The sequence below is a fragment of the Dermacentor silvarum genome, chromosome 2 (assembly GCF_013339745.2).
Source record: "Dermacentor silvarum isolate Dsil-2018 chromosome 2, BIME_Dsil_1.4, whole genome shotgun sequence".
NCBI classification, from domain to species: domain Eukaryota; kingdom Metazoa; phylum Arthropoda; class Arachnida; order Ixodida; family Ixodidae; genus Dermacentor; species Dermacentor silvarum.
In genome coordinates this window covers 229840128-229860507 of record NC_051155.1, presented here as the reverse complement: position 1 = coordinate 229860507, position 20380 = coordinate 229840128, and the positions used below count along the sequence as shown (strand labels likewise).

At 42.3% G+C, this 20380-nt stretch overlaps 1 protein-coding gene across 1 annotated transcript; it reads right to left on the bottom strand.

The window, feature by feature from the left end:
• Positions 1-7370: 7370 nt before the first annotated feature.
• LOC119442830 (peroxisomal membrane protein 11A) lies at positions 7371-18580 on the bottom strand. Its single transcript, XM_037707864.2, has 4 exons — positions 18262-18580; positions 18055-18170; positions 15146-15317; positions 7371-9615 (listed from the first exon to the last, which is right to left on the bottom strand). The coding sequence occupies exons 1-4, from the start codon at positions 18345-18347 to the stop codon at positions 9273-9275; spliced, it is 717 nt and encodes a 238-aa protein (XP_037563792.1). The 5' UTR covers positions 18348-18580; the 3' UTR covers positions 7371-9272.
• Between the last annotated feature and the right edge of the window lie 1800 nt (positions 18581-20380).

Sequence of the window (20380 nt, the reverse complement as noted above, 5' to 3'; positions counted from 1 at the left end):
TCGCGAATTCATTTTCCTCGTTAGTGATCTGTTGAAGCAGACTGTGAACATCACTGAACTAGTATTAATCGAGCACTTTATTGTTATACGGCTAATTGCCCATCTCATAGCACCGGTGATCTCCACCTTTATTGCTAATTTTAGGCGTCACTTTTCGTTTTTTTTTTTTTTTTTTTTTTGCTGTTCTCTTAAGGCAGTCTAAACAAGAAGCGTTAGGCACTTGTGTCAAACATTTAAAAAAATGGGAATATTCTTGTAAACTACGTTAATAATCATTAATGTTAAGGGTTGATTAACTTCATTTGAGTCGCCAAGCTGCTGCTTCTGCCTACCGTAGTGGTTTCGGTAAGGGGGGGGGGGGGGGGGGGGGGCATCTCCGCACACGGATCATTCATTTATTCCTTCAACATCAGAATTTGGTTTGCTGAGAATCGAACTCGCGACCTTGCAGCAGGTCAATATCGTCAACCTTCCTTAGATTGTAGCTGCATACCTAATATGACGATCATATTTGTAACATACTAATATTACAAACACACGTGCACAAGGTGTTGTTGAGCAGTGAGAAGCAGGGAACCTACAAAAACTTGTCAACTGATCTAATTTAGCACCAATGTACAATGTTCCTACAGGGCTTCCCAAACTGCATGTAACTACAGTAATTTTGATATATTATGTGCAAAGAAGCAACATGAAATTGCTGTAACAGCAGATTCCAAGCCAGGCCCGCTTCTGCATCACGGTTCCACTGTACAAAGACATGCGACCCTTGTAGCGATGATATTAAATTTGTATTGATATCAAAATGTAATTTGCAGTATGCACTCACATAGTTAACAAAAACACCAACATCATTCTCACTTCCTGTTGTTTACTTTCTCGGATAGTACATGAAGGGTGAAGCAAGGTACTATGCGAACTAAGGAAATGTTCTGGTGAAAAAAATGTTATAACTTGTTGGGGGACAAAATTACGGTCAAGTTTTTTTTTTTTAACTAATTGCGTGCAGCACAGTATATGATGATGGATAGTTGAGGATCGATCTCCTGTGCTATGCATGCTACTGACAACACTGAGCACATTTCAACAAACTTCACTGCTCATAACTTGTATTACGCACACATTTAAAGTGCAGCAAATTTACCACAGCATGCTCAATGCCACTTGTACTGTGCTTGAAACAAACAGCATCCCAGTGTGCATGCAATCATAAACTTCCGTGCACAAAAAGCTCCAGAAGCATTGAACACATGTAAAAGCAGTGCCTTTTGTTCTAGCTTTGCACAACTTACATACATTTCATGAACTAAAATAAATTTTCGCTCTTATGACATACAAGTATGATGCACATAATGAGATTTTAACACGGCAGATGAAAATTGACTAATTGCCTGCTTGTACGATTGATTGGTCACAACAAAACAGCCATGATAGAGGGCGAAAAGAAAGAGAAATGGGGAGCGAGGGCATTGCAACTGCCTCGAAGCATTATGGGTAGGTAGGCAGGAGATTGGTGGACAATGAATGATGATGTACGCAACAAAAGGGAGTACAGAAGCGTACACACTTGGGCTGGTTAGTTCATGACTTGAGCAGAAACAGTGCAAAATAGCGGGCGAGAAAAGGAAGACAACAGCGCTGTCCTTTTGCATCTTTAAGACAGCACTGTTGTCTGTCCTTTTCTCACATTCCGTTATTTTGTGCTGCTTCCGCTTAAAAGGGAGTAAAAGTTCTTTGTGAGCTGTGAGGCTGTGGGCCCCATAGAGTGCAAGGCACTGGATGAGCCCAGTGCCATCAAAAAGAAGTCACCATGCCTTGGTGCATGCATGCATGGCAATGGGAATGTGAAGAAATCACATAATGTGCATGTAGTAATAATGAATTATGATGCAGTTTAAATTTAAGCAATAATCTGGTCAAGTGGTCAAGGTGAACTGATCTGCGATGCTTGCTTCTGTTGTCACTCACTCAACTTTTTTCGTAAGGTCCTAGGTCCTTAGGCCCTAGCTATATTGCCCAGATTTACTGTCACTTGAAAGGGGGAAAGAGGGCAGGGGAGAAGTAGTAAACTACATGCTAGCATGACAAGCAAAAAAAAAAAAAAAATGCATGTCACCTACCTAGCACAGTGCAAGTATCCACAAAACAATAACATTGCATTCATTACAGCATGTCCACAATCAGCACAGACTTCAGTAATTCACAGAAATGACACACTAGAGACAGGTTATTTTTTTCAGCAATGTGCTATGAATGCTAGCAGACAGGGGAAATTGAATAATTACTACGAATTAGATATTTATTTATTGAAAATTCACTATGTCCTAAAAACTTCAGGGTCCATTTGCATTGAAATACAAGGGTGTCCCCTACAGTCTAGCAACCCTCTGCTTAAGAGTGCCCTTCCAGGGAAATAATATGTACAATACCAAAGCACTTTGAAATAAGTTGACAGACCTCGAAACTGCAACATGTTGCCGTATGTAAATAATTAAAAAGTAAATGAGAGGAACTTTAGAAGATAAATATGTTGACCAGTAATTAGTATACACTTGCTAATGTCTACTGGCATAAATAATGTGTTGCTGAAAAAATAACCAACTTATCTCCTCTGTATAATATTTAATGTGTTCATTGAAACAGTCAGTACATGAAGTACTCTGCCTTTATAACATCCATGTGCTAGCACAAATGAGAAACGGAATGCCATGTGTGCTGACAAAAGAAAAGGGCACGTGATTATAGCTATGACTCACTATAATAATGTCACCAATCTAAGAGGTCGGTCATCCATGTAAGGCATAATGATGTCTTGGATCTTTAAGTGTCGATACATCTCATTTTTTACCCTCAAAACATGCGCAACATTTTATTGCAACAGTTTGAACAGCTCTAATGAGAAGCATAAACAAATATGTGCAATCTTGAGGTATTTTTATTGATCGTTTTCGCTTGAGCTGGACACTTTTCTTGGCCCATTTTGAATCTGAAAGCATGTATCAGGTTGGCAAGGTTTAAATAGCATAAGATGCCAGCCAAACCAAACAGAAGAAAATGAGCACACAGTTATAGCTAATTTTCGCTGAAACCAAATCACCAAAATCACAAGTGGTTTCAATGCTTGGCACAAAAAATTTCCTGCACTCCCAACATTGGGGCACCATCTTATCACCAAATGTGTACATGTTACAGCAAAAAAGTAACCTATTACAATTACTACTTCTTTCAAAAATGTAATTTATTACAATTTTTAATTGAAGGAATTACTAAAGAGTAATAATTATTTCAGTGTTCCTCCCTACTTTTATTAACATTGCACAAATATATTAAATAGAACAAACTGGCCTGGCTCTTTCAATGCACCCTCTAGAGCTCCTCACATCTTGTTTATCTTCACTAAGTATTTGTTTTCAAAATTTTATTCGGTAATGTTCCCTCATTTTCTTACGAACACATTTGAAGCAACACTGAAAACTCGATGTATGTGCTGGAGAGAGGGGCTGTGTAGTAACGTATGAACGCCTTTCTCAAACGATTGTGGTTACTCAATGCCACAATGCTTGGGTCTAGGTTCTCTATGAAGCGTAGTGCTTCATTGTTACTGGGGCTACGGGAACAGGTTCACGACAGGGCCAGTGAAAAATTGAAAAACCATACTAGGCGATTCCCTGGCATCAACGTCTGAAATGGCCATCGTTATCGAGCCATTTCAATTTGTCGACCAACATCTGGTGGACCTTCTCCTGACGCCCCTCACTCGTTAGCCATTTAGACTTAAACAACTAATTGTAATTGATGCCAGCAAACATTCACATTCGTTGAAAAGGAGTCCCAATCTGTAATGTAATTTAATACAATGCTGCATATTATTCAGCCTTAGAAATACTGTTTGTGTGTTACAGTAACAAAAATAGGTGTACATGAGTCACGTAATATCAAACAGATAGAGACGGGAGTTTACCTGCCAAAAACTTGTCTATATCAGAGAAGTAGAGACTGCACTAAGCGAAGAATTCAGTAGCAGCTCTCATCACCTATGAAGGTGGCCTATAAGCGCTTCCAGGAGAGAGGGACAGAAATTTATTACATAGGAATAGCTCAGAGGTCAGACCTCAAAGAGAACTATGCAAATCTGCAAACGTGCCATGTTCAGATGATCCAGGATGCCGATTCTGAACGCCAATTGTGGGAAGGAGGTAACTCAGGTACATGTTTTATTTTCCGTGGCCTCTAGTTCCCGTCAAAGTTTTCAAAGCTGTGTCGCCTGCCAGAGCTTGTTTCCGCAGAAATGTAATTGGCTACATGTAATCGGTTACTGAAAAAAGTAAATGAATTACAGGGAGCATTGCCGAGTAAACAACGTAAACATTAAAGTACAACATAACCAAAAAAACGTAATTGATTACATGTAATTCATTGTGTACAAGTCCGCCTACCGCCAAGTCCTGTTTCATCTTGGGCATTAAACACTAGACCTTGTGCACTTTGTCGCCAGTAACAAGGAGCTAACTGGGTACCCATGCTGAACAGTGACAAAAATGTGTGAGCAATTTTTTAATATTATAACAGCTCCCATTTCAGCTGGTCACCCTTCGATATTGAATCTGGAGAAGCCTCAGAGCGAAATGCAAATACAGTGAAGCACCATTCGAGTGAACACGTCACTACCACACACTTATTCAGATTACTCCATAGTAGACACTTTTAGGTAACTGTCGCTTACGCTCTCCTCAGCTCAGATTTGATGTGCTGAGGCAGTGCAGGGAACAGCATTGGTTTCCCACTTTTTATAACGCGTCTGTCCTAGGCATCATATATCTATGTGTAGTCGGCTTGGGTGCAAAACAGCACAGAAGCTATGTGGACGCAACCTTGTGCTTCACTCAATTGACTCCGTAGCAGAGTGAAGGCAGCATTCTACGTTCTGCTACTGGGCATGAGTGTTGCAAGCAAGCACACTAGTGTTCCCACCGAGTGGCTGTGTGCAAACTATTGCGTAAGCGAAGTGGGCCACAAACACTTGGCAAAAACTCTCTAGTTATGAAATCATGTTGATAGCAAGGTCACACACATACTTCTGTTTCTCGCAAGTTTGACGATTTCTTGAAGTCCCTTGAATTCCATCAAAATGAAGTTTTGCTGTATCCCATGCAGTCCTCAAAGTGTAGCTATCGCAACCGTTAAGCAACAGAAAACTTCAAGCTGCATAATGATTGGCTCACTTGGCCATGCAACCAATACATCACCACCATGTGTGTCTCAATGTACAAGTCAGGAGAGTATACTGCCAGCCATGTCTCTTCATGCACGCTGAAAAATTTGCATGAGTGTGCCACTCATCAACATTTTGGATGGAGCAAACTTCTAATAAAGAGAATTTGCGCACATTTTAGCACTTGCGGAGTCTTACTCAGTGAGTAGTGGTTTTACACCACATTCCTGCACAGTCCTGTGCAAAACCTATCCAGTCCTGCGCAATTGTGTGGAGAGCTGAAGGCGCAGTGCTACAGCATGCTATAATGTAACATTATTGCTGCCCTGCCTTCTTGCATGCATGGTTAAAAATTTTTTTCAATGTTTGTAAGTACCTTGAAGTGCAAAACAAAGACAGAATATCTCATCGGTAGCATGCAGCTATATTTATCTTTCCGTGTTATGCATTTCAATAGGCAATGAAAGTACCAGGCCAACCCTGAACGGCTTTCATTTGGCAACATTGGTTATGCACATACACGTGGTAACCATGGAAGCCATGTAATGAATCCTTAATAGCTATTTTCTGTAAAGTGCCATCTTTTGATAATGTTTTCACTAAGTGACCATTCCTGTTCTTTTACATCTTTAGTCTTGGCAGGTCTACCAGTACCTGGCAAGTTAAAATTTGCTTCTACACAATGCCAACTACTGGGCATGTCATGGATCAATAATTGGGTTCAGCCAACAATGGGTTCAGCAATCAGAAAACTAATACTCGATGGCAACACTTGTTGCCATAGCCGTTACAGAAGCTTGATAAGTTCCGAGGTGTAGTCTTAGTTTGTGATTTACGATCAAGACAAACAACCCACAGCTTTTTATTGTTTTCATAATGGCACAGCCCAATTCATAGTAAGAAAAATTTGTCTATATTAAGGATGCATCGTGCTACTGTCGTAGAGTTATCGTCAATTAAGTAACTGCAATACCAAATTCTGTAATCAAATTGTAAACATTGACCAATAAAGTCTTAAGCAAGCCCAATTTTACTCTATTACCAAACACATCCTTCACTAACTCAGGGCAGTTTCTACAGCTTGCAAGTGTACGGAAAACAAGAAAACTTTCATAAGCTTTATAAGTGTAAAGTGTTTTAACTTTTTGTATGCTTTGACAGATTGCATAGAGTTATCCAATAAATGATGCTGATGATGAAATTAAAGCAAAATAAGCATTTATTTGCTTGAAATACTGCAACCTGTGCTCAGTAACGGGCAATGTGCTAGCCGACACTGACACATCAATACACACTATAAAACACGGTTAGCATTTTCTTTGTACAGTGTAGACCGCTTATAACGTAAGTCGCCGGAGTCGCGAATATCTGCACTATAAGCGGTATCGCACTATAACCAAAATAATGATTTTCAAGCCCTGCATGTATGCAAAACATGTAGACCAAGCATGTAGACACGCTTTGTACTTTCACGCGCACATCGCGATTACGTTTTCACCAGTGAGCTGGCGAAAACATAATCACGATGTAGCCGGTGCTCTTCAAGCTCGACAGCTTTGCACCGAGCAAAACGAAACAACTGTTTGCTGCAACCGCTGTGGAAAAAACCGCGACCGCTATTGACGCGATTATGAACGGCGACTTTGCGGTGCTGAAGGCACGCACCCAACGCACGCACCTAGTCTGGATGAATTAACCATTCGCTGCAACAACTGGCAGTCAAAACCGTGGTTGCTATCTATGCGATCATCGATGGCGACTACGCAGTTTTTTAGGCACGTGGCCGACGCGCATACCGAGTAAAAACGAAACTTCTGTTCGCCACAACCGCTGTGGAGAAAACCGCGGCCGCTATCGACGCGATTGTGGATGACGACTACGCAGTTACGAAAGCCCGCGGCCAACGCGGCGGTATGCGCGGCGGTAAACGCAAGAATACAGGCTTTAAAGACACATATAAGATCGAAGCTTTCCGGCACTGCTGTCATCCACGTACGATTTCAACTGATGGCTGTGGAGATGCGGACTCCGCCGCTTCGTTTGGGTTGGACGCTAGCGCCGTTCTTGATCTTTTGCGTCGCACATTTGCGGCGCTCCTCGCTCACCGAGCTCCGAAAGTAGTCCGAATTAACGAGAATTTGATTGCATTGAATAATGCATACACCGGCCGGGAGCACACACCTTGTTGAGAAGCATGCTCACTGCCGCCCTTGTCGGCGAGATTTTCCCGCGGAAGCCGCATTATAACAGGTATTTCGTCTCACGCGGCTGCACTGTAAGCGGTATGCGTACACATGGAGTTCTATGGGAGGGTAAACGGGAGTCGGAAAAGGTCGTGTTGTAACCAGTTCTCCACTATAAACGGTTATGTTATAAGTGGTCTATACTGTACTTGGATAACTGTTCTGCCATTCAAAGTCCTGCTACTGCTTCTTCTCTATCCAGGCTATTACCTGCAAAGGAATCCTAATCACAAACCCATATGTCTGTCGGTGCACAGCAGAGTTTCAGCGATGTTTATGTGTCTATCTAAACCTATAAAGTGTCCCCTCCACTGCCTCTGTCTTGTATTTCCAAGTTTATTTACATTGCTGTCACCATTTTCTTCTTACTTCTCCATGCATACAGCAGATGGCAGGCCTTGAAGCAAAGGCAGCACACAGGCCCAACAGTTAAAGAGAGAACAATGCTGTTAGTTTTTAGCATGACCGTTAGCATCCATAATCTAACTGCTGATCAGTTCAAATTATCCTACTGACTCTCTGGTCCAATTATCCAATGTTTGGCACATTTTAGCCTTGTACTCTATACAAATACTCTAGAATGTGATCGAATTAATTGAAGAGATAATTAATCTGAGCTAAATTAATTAAAGTGTGGATGGAAAATCTACAAAGTCCGAGATTTTCTTTGAACCTATGGATGATGGAAGTGGCACAGAGAACTTATTTACATTTCCGCAACCAATGCATGGAAATTGTTCTCATGCTCAGGACATGATTACACTTATTTGCTCAATGGGTAGCAAGCTGCCGTACAGATAATTGCATGTATGCAGTTTCTTTATGTGCTGTGTTTTTGTTTATTATGCTTTCTTAGCAAACACTGGCTGTATGCCAGAATACTATGAGGAAGGAGTACAAAATGGAATGGTATACTACAAATGCTTGACATGCACAGGCATTGCTTGGGGTGTGTGTTTAGGCAATCATTCAGGGCGGTCGCTGAGACATGGAACTCAAAGGGTTAAATTACACATAAAAAAATAAGTATTTCGTAACAAACATCCTGACAAAGTTGGTGCTTTGATTCAATAGAAGATCGAGCATGCAATGCAAACACAAAATGGGCTGTTGTTCTTGTTGCTGTCTCTCTTCTGCGTAGTACTAGGTATATTTCACGTCCCACCTACTATGGCGCGAAAGTATTTTATGCGTGAGATCTACTTTTGGATGGTAAGGCATAGGGACAAATTATCACACAAAGATGACACTACAAATATGTTGTAACTTCAAAAACAAAAAAATATATGTTTCTAGAACCTAGCAAAATCGGCAGTAATGGTACGTTTGCACGTCTTTTAATATGCTTGTGAAAAGCACATACTTGTGCCCATGTAGAGATTTCAAATCTTCAGAATCAATTTTTCAATCACACTGTGGTCTGGATAAAAACTCAAACAAGACGGTGTCCTTGTGGCTAGCAACACAAGCAAGAGAAGGAATTCATATTGACAATGCTAGCAAACATACGATTTCTGTAGCTTAACATAAACGGTTTTATTCCATCTGACAGCGCTAACAAACGAGCAACAACTAAAGCGTAACATAATTGATTGTGTACCTTAAGGAAAGCAGGTGAACCTACTATTTTTACAATGTTTCTGACTTCTGAAGATAATGCCACAAAAGAGGAGCTGTCATTTCGCATTCACAAAATTGCGATTTGCAACAGCAAGTTACCTCCCAAAGTTCAGCATTTTCAGAAGATGTTCCACTCAGCAAACCACAGCCACTATTTGCTTTCATCTGTAGGAGCAAATACCTGTCACACGTACACTTCACGCTGGGATGAGTGAAAATGTTGAATCCAGCATGGGCAAAATAGCAGCTGCACTGGAGATAACACCCAGCAGCCCAACTGTCCCCGGTTCAAGTTTGGCATGGCCCAGTGCCGTGTAAGGTATCCACAGGTCTGCAAAGTTCTTGACCAGGTCAAGCAGAAGTGCCTTGTGGAAGCTCGCCGAGGCCCACAGAATGCGAAGCGAGCTCCTCAGGCTGCTGCCTTTGGATGGTGCAGTTAAGAGCATTGGCAGTATCTGGTACAGCTCGAGCAGATCGCGTATGAGCGCAGCCACGATGGCCAGCAGCCAAAACTTATTGCTTGTGCGGCTCCAGGCATCCCTGCATGAGAACAGGAAGTGGCTCGAAATCCTACATTTTATGGAAAAAAATTTTGGCCAGGAAGAGACATGTTGCAGAAGAATGCAAAAAGAAACACTGACCAAAAACTACAGATTTAATGAAGTTTTGTCTCTCATACAGGAACCTCGTTCACAATAAAATCACCGATAAAAAGCACAGTGTAACTGTTTCCGTATTGCAGGAATTGATAAAAGTGTACCAAATTTCCCAGAAATTTCGAGAAACACGCCTTCATAACGACTATATTCATCATCAGCTATGTTAGTGCAAATTCCTGTGACAAATATGTACTCATAAGCGGTAGAGAAAGGGTTAAATATGCCTCAGTACATGATGGTTGCCTTTACTTTACTGTACTGTACTGTCTACAAAATGAGCTATTGAGGATATTATGCATGGAAAGCAAAGATACTGAAAAATCACACAAGAAGTGAGCCACTATTATGGATATCAATCGATGCAGTCATCAAGCCATGCACTCCTTCTACTGCAAAAATGTGTATTATCAGCCAAGCATTCAAGAGCCCTTCACACCAGAGACATCTTTGCTACTTCTGTGCAACATGGTCTACTGTATTAAAATATTCACCTATTTGGCATCTGGAAGTTGACGCTCACAAAAAATGCTTCTTTACTGCGCCACCACTTGCATACAGATTTTATTTCCCTTTGTGCCATTCATTATTATTGCTATCAATTCACCAGGCAGTAGCACAGGATCGAATGAGCCTATGCAACAGGTGGTCAAGTTACTCACAAGACAGATAACCACATATTTGAGAGCAACAGAATGGTTGTTATGTGATGGGAAATACAGTCTAGGGTGGCAGAGCGTTAGATGAAGTGATGAGATCAGGAAATTCGCAGGCACAGGGTAGGTTCGGCTGATGCAGGGCAAGAGTAAAGCCTAGAGAGACCTTCACCTTGCAGTAAACATAAACCAGTTGATGGCGATCACAACACAATGGCATACATTGTGCAAGATATAGTATGATGAATGGATCAGGCAAGGCAACATAAAAAGTAGATTATCTGCAACAAAATCATGATTACCGTGTAGGGACCTGGAAAATTCCATTGTAGGCGACACTGAGAAAAGACAGTACAGCTGTGGTTGCTAGCACTCCATGACAACAGAAAAATGGAAATTTGGATGTGTTGGTAAATGGGCTATCAATGCTTGTAGTGCGGGATGAGTGCAACAACAAGAGGGTAAAGCACAACACAACAACAAAAGAATAAAACACAACACAAGGCATCTTACCTATGTGTTTTGTCCTCTTACCATCACACAACAGACATGAAACTACATGAAAAGCTCTTGTACATGATTTTACTTTTGTACACAAGCAGACAATACTGCCACCAAAGTGATTCTGTATAGCCTGGAACCCTGAGATAAGAGCAAACATCATAAAGGAGAGTAGTTAACAATGCCCAACAGGTTGTCATATTTTCTGAAGGTTCAGATCTGATCTATCAATGCAGCTGCCTTGACCTTCAGAAACCACCCATTAATGACACGCGAATGGAATGTGGAAAGTGACAAAGTGACCACACCTTCACAAAGTTGAAGGTGCGGTTTCTCAAGCTGCCAGAAATGCAGAGGCTGTTGTCAAAGTAACAGACAATTTCGTTACCAGAGAAACCTAGTGCAGCACGACTGGCCTGGTGATGCTGCAAACTGTTCTCTTCGTGTGCCAACATCAACATGTCACCAATATGAAAACATGTGGGCTTCTACGTTACTTTGATTTCCTAGTCTGTGAGCACCAAGATGTCACCAGTCCCATCTCCTCCTTGTTGCATTCAATCAGGAACTTTCATTTTGCAACACACAGCATGTGGTTAATGCCAAGGTTTGTCTGCTGCTATTTACGCCTATAGTTTATTCAAGATGCCTAGCACTTTCGACCTTCAGCTTTCACAGTGTTATTTGTGTTGTTTCTGTTCCCTCAATACTGTGAGGCGCACATGTTTCACCAGGTCATTCTTGTACTGTGACTGTCATAAAAGCTCCAAAAAAGCTCTTTACTAGTGCCATATCAGCCCCTCTACCAGGTTGCACAAGATAGGGACGTTTATTTAAAAGAAAAATGAAATTTGCTACAGTTACTAAATAATAATTGAACTTTTTTTCCCCCCCATGTAGGCCTTGTGTATGTTTTGGCGCCACTGCCTTCGTTTTGGCAGCTTTCCGATCACATCAGTGCACAGGGAAGCAGGTCGCTTTCACCGCAAATGCTTTTCACTTCCAACACCCTTTCTGATTACTTGAGTAAAAGTATGTGGGCCAAGAAAGCTGCGATAAAGCCTACCGGTGACAGGAGTAGACGCACACAGCTTATGTGTTATGTGTCTTTTTGCTGTGTGCGTCTAGTCTGTGTCTACTCCTGTTCGTCTTGTCTTCTTTGCGCTGTACCTATAGTCATGAACTACCAACATGCCCAACTTTACACCATTGCAGAAGTCTATGCCTGTTAATGCAACTTGAAACTGAGGACTGCAGTCCAAACTTGCCATTGTGAACTTTCCAGTACACTCATTAATTTTAGTTAGCATCTTAATTACAAATACAGTTCTTTCGGCAAGCCTATTTTGGATGGTAATAACTTTATTGAGTTGTCCTGCAGTTTTCACGACCCGGGCTTAGGTCTCCCACAACGGGACGTCGAGATCTTGTCTCAGCGCTGCCTCGCAGGCCTGCTGGACAGCCCAGAGTTGGTCGCCGAGGTCGGAGCTGCGCAGAGCGGCGGCCTATGGCCCATAAACTTTTGCTTACAGGTGTACAAGAAATTAGGTTGCTGTCACGGCGAATACCCTTATGTAATTGCAGATACCTTGCAAACACTTGTCCACAGTGCTTGTTCACAATAGAGCTTGGAATTTCAGGTTGAAAAACATTTTTTCTTTGCCTTCAGGAATTCGGATAAGCATTGTTAAACAAATGGCAGCATCTTGGGCAACAATATGATTGCTGGAACTACTTCCATGCACGTAATGCGCTGTGCCCTGAGGGAAACGTTGGAAGAACAATAATGCTACATTGTCCGAACGCATTATCACCCAACTATTGTTTGTGTATCTTTTATGGTGAAAATCCCAATGAGCCTAGAAAACCTCTTCTAAATTACTTTCAGTGTCACAACTCTCTTCAAGAATTGCCATACTAAATGCTGGTTCAGCTGAAAAGTGAAGTGACAATGTGTAATAGAGGCTGGCTATAAGCCGCATCATTCAGTTCAACAATTGGTGACTACGCCTGTCACCATTATCACTGCCTGGATACTTTCACTGACAAGATTTTCTTTGTTTTTGACAGTGCTGTCATGAAATATTGTTGATTCTTATATTGACCATGCTTAGCATGTATATACAGTAGAATCTCATTAAACAGGATGTTAAGTATCCAGAGAAATATGTTCTGATAACAGGCATTCCATTTAATGAGAAAAATGTGCAGAGGTGCAGCACTGCATGTCATATACACTGCTAACACTATTAGATATGTTAAGCATAAAGAAGTGAGTGCGGCAGCTAGTGTGTTCCATGGTTTTAGGGTGCAGTCGATGAGCCGACGATAAGCATCCGAGCGCATGCGCCCTCTAGTCTCGTACGAAGACATCACCCAACATTACAAGCTAACCAGCAGAACATACTCTCCCCCACATAAGTCACTACCTAGAGAGCAGGAGAGATTCCTCCTAACTCCTACAAGTCAACACGTTCCCCCACCCAACCAGAAATCACCACATAGCCTCTACAGAATTCTCTCCACACTGAAGAGAATTGCTGCTTCTGCGGAGAACCCGGGGTCCCTTAGGCACATATTAGGGGGTTGCAGACAGGCACCACTAAATACTCCGAACCATTATCACATCAACGATCTTTGGGAGTGAGCTTCGGCCAGCTCCAATCTCGAGGATCAGCAATGGCTGATCGCGAGGGCCCAAGAAACGACCCGAGCTCAAGGCATTCGGCAATGAGGATGCCCCTCTAAAGCTACTTTCACATAATAAAGATGTTTATTCTCTCTCTCTCGATGGCCACTGAATTGATTAAGTGTTGCTAGTTGCAGTTTCGAGGACACCCAGCGGCGACATATCAAAACAATAACCTAGCTCTTCCAGCTCCAGCTGGTGGCAGAATAGTATGTGGTGGTGCAGGGGTAGTCCAAATTATCTAATGGTGCACTGTAAGCATCCAAAATTTCGGCTGTACTTATTTTACCTGTCTATGAAATGAGTGGCGGGGCAGTTAAGCTGTCCACAGCTGTATAAGCTATGCATTAAAAATATATCAAATGTTTGCACGCTTGAATCTTTACCACCACATTTTAGGAATGGCTTTTTCGATAAAAGACTGTGTCACAAAAATTTATTGCACATCCTGCCTCTTTCTAAAAAAATCTTTTAGAGGTTGCTTCAGTGGTTCCATTTGCAAAGAGTTGAAAAAATGTTGGCTCTGATTTATTGCCTTACCAAAATTAAAAACAACTAATTTATAGGTTGTTGTTTAGTTTAAGTGCCAATTCTGTTGAGTGATTTCCGTTTACCGAGATTCTACTGTATACATACTCTCTTGTTCCCTTGTACTGTAACTAAAGGGACTGGTGCTATACACAAATGGAACCATGTTGAGAGGAGGATAATCTCTATGTTGACAATGATAGACAACTATTGCTGTCACCCAAGTTATTATCAAACCAAACTGCAGCACAATTTATTTCAGTGACTGGCTGTATGCAGGATTGGCTCTAACGGAGGGTGAGAGGGGGTGTGCCTGATTCCACCAATATTTCCACCTGTCCCCACAATTGCCCCTTCTTTCACCATGTAGTGCCAAGCAAGAGAGTGCCTTCTTTCACCCCAAACAAAAATAGCAAATTATGTCCGTCTCCCCTCCCCTTCTCCCCGACAAATATATCCTGGCGCCACCCCTGGCAGCATGTCTGAATGATGCATTTCTTTCTGGTCACAACAGTGAATTTATTGAAATAAAAATAAACACAAATAAAAAAAAATCTTTCCAGAATAACGTTGATTTTAAAAAACCTGGCTTATCTTAATATTTCAATTCAGACACAGCATAGTCTCACACAAAATTTTGCCATTCTTCCAAGGCTAATTTCTGTACTTATAATTGGAAGTAAATTAAGAAACAATGAGGTGCACTTTGTTGTAAACCAAACAATGCTATTGCATGAGACATCTTTCAAAGGCTTTCTCATCTTCACACACATCACTTCATGCTCTGAAGTGTAGTCCTCTGAGGGGGGCAAGGTGCCAAGAATGTCATGCAAAGTTGTTTTCTGCATAGACTACGGTAAACGTACTGTCACGATCTCTATCACTAAACACTAAATGCCTGCTTAAACACTGGCAATTGCCTGTACTTTCAGCATGTCATGATATACAGAAGACAACACCACTTTTCGGGATAAATGCAGATGCAACACGTCTTTGCAATGGCCATGAGCATAAACTGAAATTGGGTGCAGAAAGCTTACCGGCGCAATGTCAGCAAGCCAACTTGGTGAAGCCAAACTAGGTTGTCCGTCAAAATGTAAAAAGCATTGCCAATACGGGCCATGGTCAGGCTGAGGCGCAGTGACACATCTGGAAGGCTGATTGTGCGGGTTGCACCATGAAGTGCATCCACAAAGCGTCCAAGCCGCAGCACTGAAAGACACAAACGTAGGAGTACGCAGTCAATCACGGAAAGTGAAAAATTGCAGGGACCAAAGCTGAACATCAAAGCATGAAGTCTTTGGCCAAAATTCAGGTATTTCAAATTTCGATTCTCCTACTAAACTAACCGACAGTAATGACATTCAGCCACTCCACTCGAGCTTAAAAAAACAAAAAAACATGGAGGCTTGCATTATATGCTGCTTCATATTAGCAAACCATTCCTAGACCCACCTCTACATTTATCACAGTGTTCAACGAAAACACTCGTCACTACTAGTGGGGCATGGTAACACTATTTTGCATGAACAAACATATCAGAAGATGGTTATGTGATATCAGGCAAGCAGCAGATGCCGAGAATATGTTAAAGCTTGTTGTTCTGCCTCATGTGAATGCAGTCGAGGATAGAATAGATCCCGTCATGCAGCAAGCTTTCTTTTCCCTTACTAAAATGTTTATCTTGTACCCCATTGAACCTGTTGATAATGTTTTTTTTTTTTTTTTTTAAACTTTCCTCGCCTAAGCCCTATGGGTATGACATGGCTTCTGCTGTTGGGTCACTCAGTATTGCAGCAAATAGGTTCGGGTATATATATGTATACAAGGGTTATATGTGCGATGAACACACTCTCCCGCAAACAGGATTAAATATACAAAGTTCTGGTGCCAGTGAGCATGCCTCTGTTACGCATAACAAAAATAAATTCATACATAAAACCTGAACATACGCAAGCTTGGAGCACACCAAGGTCTTATGGAAATAGTACATTATAATAGCATATTGCCAGCTCATGCAGCACTTTTTCACCACCTCGTCATCTGCGCTCAAGGCAAAGCTGTCGCATTAATGTGCAAGCGCCGCGTAATGATATTCAACGGCTTCTTTGATTTAGCCGTTAGGTATGTGCCACTCGGTGTGTGCCCATTCTTGGCCAATCCTCAACAATCGGTATGTGTCACTGTAACACGAGAGGTACAGAATCCTTAAGTGTATCTAGATATGTATCGCACTTATTTGTGCATACTATACCCGTCATCCCCGTACTTGCCTTGACTAGTATCATACATCCCCTTTGTACTCATGACATCAGTGCATAGATGTCTCATACTATGCATCCGCCTGATTTGGTGTTTGCGTTTCGGCATAGCTTGTGAACAGTGTAGTGCATAAACATAAAAAATCGCACAAGATAAAACGCCGTTACATTTCTGGTGCATAAACATAGCATGAAATTATTGTTGCATAGTATGAAACTAAACACAATTATGCACATCACTGTTAGTTTTATAGCACTTAATTAACTGCTTCACTAAAATTTTGCTTCACGTACATTCCAACATGTGCGTTGGATTTACATATGTTTTGCAAAGACATAAAGCACATGAGAATGTTACGGATGAGGGGAGGTATCATGCATCCTGCTTGAATGCTGCGTGTCTTCAAGTGTTAGCCGAACTTGTGCAGCTTGCCAAAGCAAGCCGCATGCACAATGTATCTGGGATTGTTTTGAAATGGCCTTATAGCTTGTTTGAGCCACCTCCTCAAGCTGGAAAATGACCACACTAGGCAAAGTGTTGCTCGAAAAGTTGAGCTTACACAATTGCTCTTATGAAGTAAAGATAGTGTGAAGGCTGAGAAAGCCTAGCACACAGCTAAGCACACATTGGAGTACCTATGTGCGGAGGCTCTGGAAACGACACTGTATTACAAATGTGACAACACTGACATCAATAAAAGAGCATGGTTAGCCCCATATCAAACTTTGCAGTGGCCTTCAGTGTGGAAAGAATGATCCTTGCAGGGCTAAGTGTTGTTGCCAGTTAACAAAAATAACCTCGAAGTAGCCCTATGCTTTATCCAGGGCAACACCGCAACATATGGTACCACTGGGTGAAGCAGTTCGTACATGCTATGACTTTTTTTCTTTTTCATGACTTCGTGCAGTGGCCACAATGAGCAAATGGTAGAGCCGATTCTTTCTGCAGAAAGTGCCTTCACTCTGGGGAAAGCATTTCTTCATCAATAAAATAGATGAGGGGAAGGGCCTTTCCACAGGTGTACTGTGGAGGTGCCCTTGATTAAAGCCTTTAAACCAAGCATTTGAAATGATCGACCTATTACAATGTGTGCTTTTTTTGCCATAATGTGTCAGCACAAAACAAATGTCTGCTTGGAAACTACAGTTAATATAAAAAAGTGCAACAAAGACAGTTAACACACATGCATACGCTAAACAAATAAGCGGTAGCGTGTCCCATAAATGAAATACATGCGCCTAGCTGCGCGAATGAACAAAATTACATGCAGTGGCAGGCGATTTTCTTCATTTTTCCAAACCGTATCCAGGTGTGACAAGGAGTAAATCGTGTCAACTCTACGCGCGTCAAATGTTTGGAAACCTTTCCAGCTGACGTTACGGCCTTTCAGGTTGAACTGGCGAGATCGGACTGTGATGATGCAACGGACAGGTGGGGCAAGTACGTGTCATTGGAACACTAAACAGCCGAAGGGCGCTATCCCCTCCGGAGCTTTCTTTCACGTTCACAACTCGACACGCTGTCCTCACCGTGCATACTTCATCTGAACTACGATTAAAGAGTCACCAGAAAGGACGTAGCGGACTAATTATCACACTCATTTCATCACTGTCTCGGGCTGGCAATGCCACGGCAATGTCAGCGAATCTTGCACCCTAACTAGCCAAAATGTGGCAAAAGAACTCACGCCTTCGCCCCGAGCTGAACGTCACCTCCAGGTTCTGAAGGCGGGCCACAGTGTCCCTACGATTTGATGTTTTCTGCAGCCAGTACCATAAGAACCGACTACTGTACTGCAGAAGCCTGGAATCATACGAGCAATAGCATAAACAATCAGTCCACCACATCGAAGAATCGGCACAAAATGATAACTAGAGTACGTGTCATTCCTTACCGAAACAATTTGTCCCTACCGGCTGTCTGTGCGTTGAACTTCGATATATCTGCCAGGAGATCACGCATCTTTGCGTTCGGGTTCATGACTGCTGCCGCTGAAGGAGGAAAACTAACACGAAACGCGCAATAAGACAAGGTGCTGCTATCACCTACTGATTCAGCGCCCTTTCGTCCTTTTGTAAAGGCGCTCCATTAAGGACCCCAATGTATTGCTCCCAGACAAACGCATAACCGGGGACCGGGGTTTACGAATGGACAAAACCATCAATGTTCTTTGACAAAACCAACGTTGGACAAAACAGAAAACGGAAACAACACGGCCCGAAAGCCGAAAGTACGCGGACATTTTTCCGTTAGAGGGCCTTTCAAACTTTAATTTCTAAAATTCAATATACTTTGGTTATTAACATAATATTTTAAAATTTAGTGTCAATATATTATTTTACAATTTACGCTCGCGAATGACATTACTTGGTTTTGTAATGCAAATTAGTGCTGCCACTAGAGCAAACACTAGTAGGTTTGCAAGTTGTTGCAAGCCTGTTAGCAAAACGGCGCTGCACACGGGTTCCCACAGCAACAGCGAAGTTCAAACGTCCAAATAACTCTGTGGTCAATGTCAAAGTTTGTGATGTGCTTGAACCTGAATTTCGCTTTTGTCTGAGAGTGGCACTGGCGAAAATGAACTTCTCAGTCTCCCCAGAGACACTGACTGTTTTGCAAAACTTTCACGAAAGGGTGAAAAACCGACTTCTACGGCTGAGAGAACAAGAGGAATGGAGGCGTTACTGCGTCCAGCACAATATTTCCGAGAAACCGCAGTGTAAACAGCGGGCTCGTAGCGCTACAGTTGGACCATCGGTGGCACCCAGGCGAACAGCAGCCCACACGACACCTCAAAGAGTACCGATCCGAAAAGTATCCACATCGTCACCTGCCTACTGCCTACGAAGTTTGTCGGACCAGCTGGCCGTCTATTACCGTGAACTGGAGCGGCTTCAGAGCGATTCTTATAGCTGTGTTGTCAGTTTGAAATGTCCGGAGAAGCAAACGAGTCGTGTGGATGACATTCCAACGGTGTGCGCGCAGACGCAGACTGTTTCGGCTGTTGCAACTCCCGAACGTGTTTCAGAGGCTTGTCATTCAGCTGAACTAAACGTTGCCCGAGACAAATTCCGCGTGATGCTGAATCCGGACCCGAATGATCGCTTTTCAGTCGTCAGAAAAGAACGAGTGTTCAGACCGTTGGACGGCAGTCGTCGTCGTCGCGTGACGTGGGCGGGTCCAGTCGTTGAGAGTGAAAAAGAAAGCTGTCGTGCTTCCTTTAATGCACACACGAACAAGCACGATGCGGAAGTGATTTGTGCGAAGTCCACTAGGTCACTTCATGTGCCAGCGAGTTTAATTGCTGAACTGGAATCGTACAAGGAACAGCTCGAAGGACAGGCGACTTGGAAGTCGCTTCTTGAGCACGACACGTCACGCAATCCGTGGACGGTAATTGATAGTATTACAAATGGCATTTTAGGTGACGTCCTGAACGACGTTCTTGAAGAAGTCGAACGTGTGTTCAGCGGCATTATTGATGAGCTTTTGGATCAGGAAATGGTAGAACAAGTAAGTTTTTAGTTCACTGCTGGCGCCTTACTAGACTTGAAGGATGCATTGAGCAATATAAATAATGAATAAAATTTCGCATGACTAAGAAAAAAAAAAAAAACCTCGAGGGTGCCTTCTTTAGCTCTTAATAGTAGCAACGATGCACCCCGCAAGTTAAAAGTGTTTGCCAAAATATTTAGTGAAATAATTTTGAGAATTGGGCGTCCCCTTGATACTAACCAGATGGCATGAAGTAATTCTTTATAGTTGTGAACGACGAGACTTAACATGATGCAGCTGTCATTGTCACCAGGGTGGGCCTCTGTGGCATCACACATTGTGCGTGCAAGTTCGTATATTCTATCACAATATGCAGGGCGACCACCACCCTCGTTATTTACTTGCTGCCATTGCACGGCAAATTCATCAAGCAAAATGAACAGAGACGGCTGAGAAAGCATACACTGCTAATCAGCAATTGAATGGTTTTTTAATATATCAACACGTTGTACAGAAAA

What these genes read in the sequence shown, in the direction of transcription:
- LOC119442830 (XM_037707864.2), bottom strand. Translation starts at nt 18,347, where the DNA reads ATGAACCCGAACGCAAAGATGCGTGATCTCCTGGCAGATATATCGAAG. An exon ending in GGTAGGGACAAATTGTTTCG is followed by an intron (nt 18,171 to 18,261) that starts GTAAGGAATGAC and finishes GTATGATTCCAG; the next exon opens with GCTTCTGCAGTACAGTAGTC. An exon ending in GGCTTGCTGACATTGCGCCG is followed by an intron (nt 9,616 to 15,145) that starts GTAAGCTTTCTG and finishes GTTCTCATGCAG; the next exon opens with GGATGCCTGGAGCCGCACAA.